At 71.2% G+C, this 538-nt stretch overlaps 1 protein-coding gene across 1 annotated transcript in view; it reads left to right on the top strand.

Annotated features, from left to right (window-relative positions):
• Nucleotides 1-538, top strand: part of LOC103907676 (prostaglandin D2 receptor) — a 10,916-nt gene that overhangs the window by 6,400 nt on the left and 3,978 nt on the right. Inside the window, exon 4 of the mRNA XM_009289891.1 lies at nt 13-527. Coding sequence (XP_009288166.1) covers nt 13-527 — 515 coding nt within the window. The remainder of the gene's footprint in view (nt 1-12; nt 528-538) is intronic.

Genomic DNA, 538 nt, shown 5'->3' with positions numbered 1-538 from the left:
CGGGCGGGGTAGCGGGCTGGCGGTCACCGACCTGCTGGGCAAGTGCCTGCTCAGCCCCATCGTGCTGGCAGCCTACGCCTACAACCGCAGCCTCAGCGAGCTGGGACCGGGCGGGCGCACCGAGGGCGGGCCGGGCGTCCTCTGCCAGCTCTTCGCCTTCCTCATGGCCTTCTTCGGGCTGGCCCCCACCCTGCTGCTGCTGGCCATGGCGCTGGAGTGTTGGCTCTCCCTGGGGCATCCCTACTTCTACCGACGGCATCTCACCCGGCGGCTGGGTGCCACGTTGGGGCCGGTGGTGGCGGGGCTCTGCGCCCTTTTCTGCGCCCTGCCGCTGCTGGGCTTCGGGGTGCCCATGCAGTACTGCCCCGGGACATGGTGCTTCATCCGCATGGCCGGCGGCGGGCCTCGCCAGCTCAGCTTCCCCGTCCTCTACGCCAGCCTGATGGGCCTGTTGGTGTTGGCCATCGGTGCCTGCAATGTGAGCAGCATGCGGCACCTCTACCGCATGGCGCGGCGCCAGCCCCACCGCGGGCACCCC

Source organism: Aptenodytes forsteri, unplaced genomic scaffold (genome assembly GCF_000699145.1).
Source record: "Aptenodytes forsteri isolate BGI_AS27 unplaced genomic scaffold, ASM69914v1 Scaffold76, whole genome shotgun sequence".
Lineage (NCBI taxonomy): Eukaryota > Metazoa > Chordata > Aves > Sphenisciformes > Spheniscidae > Aptenodytes > Aptenodytes forsteri.
The sequence above is the reverse complement of the archived record's forward strand: the minus strand, read 5'-3'. Positions and strand labels throughout refer to the sequence as shown.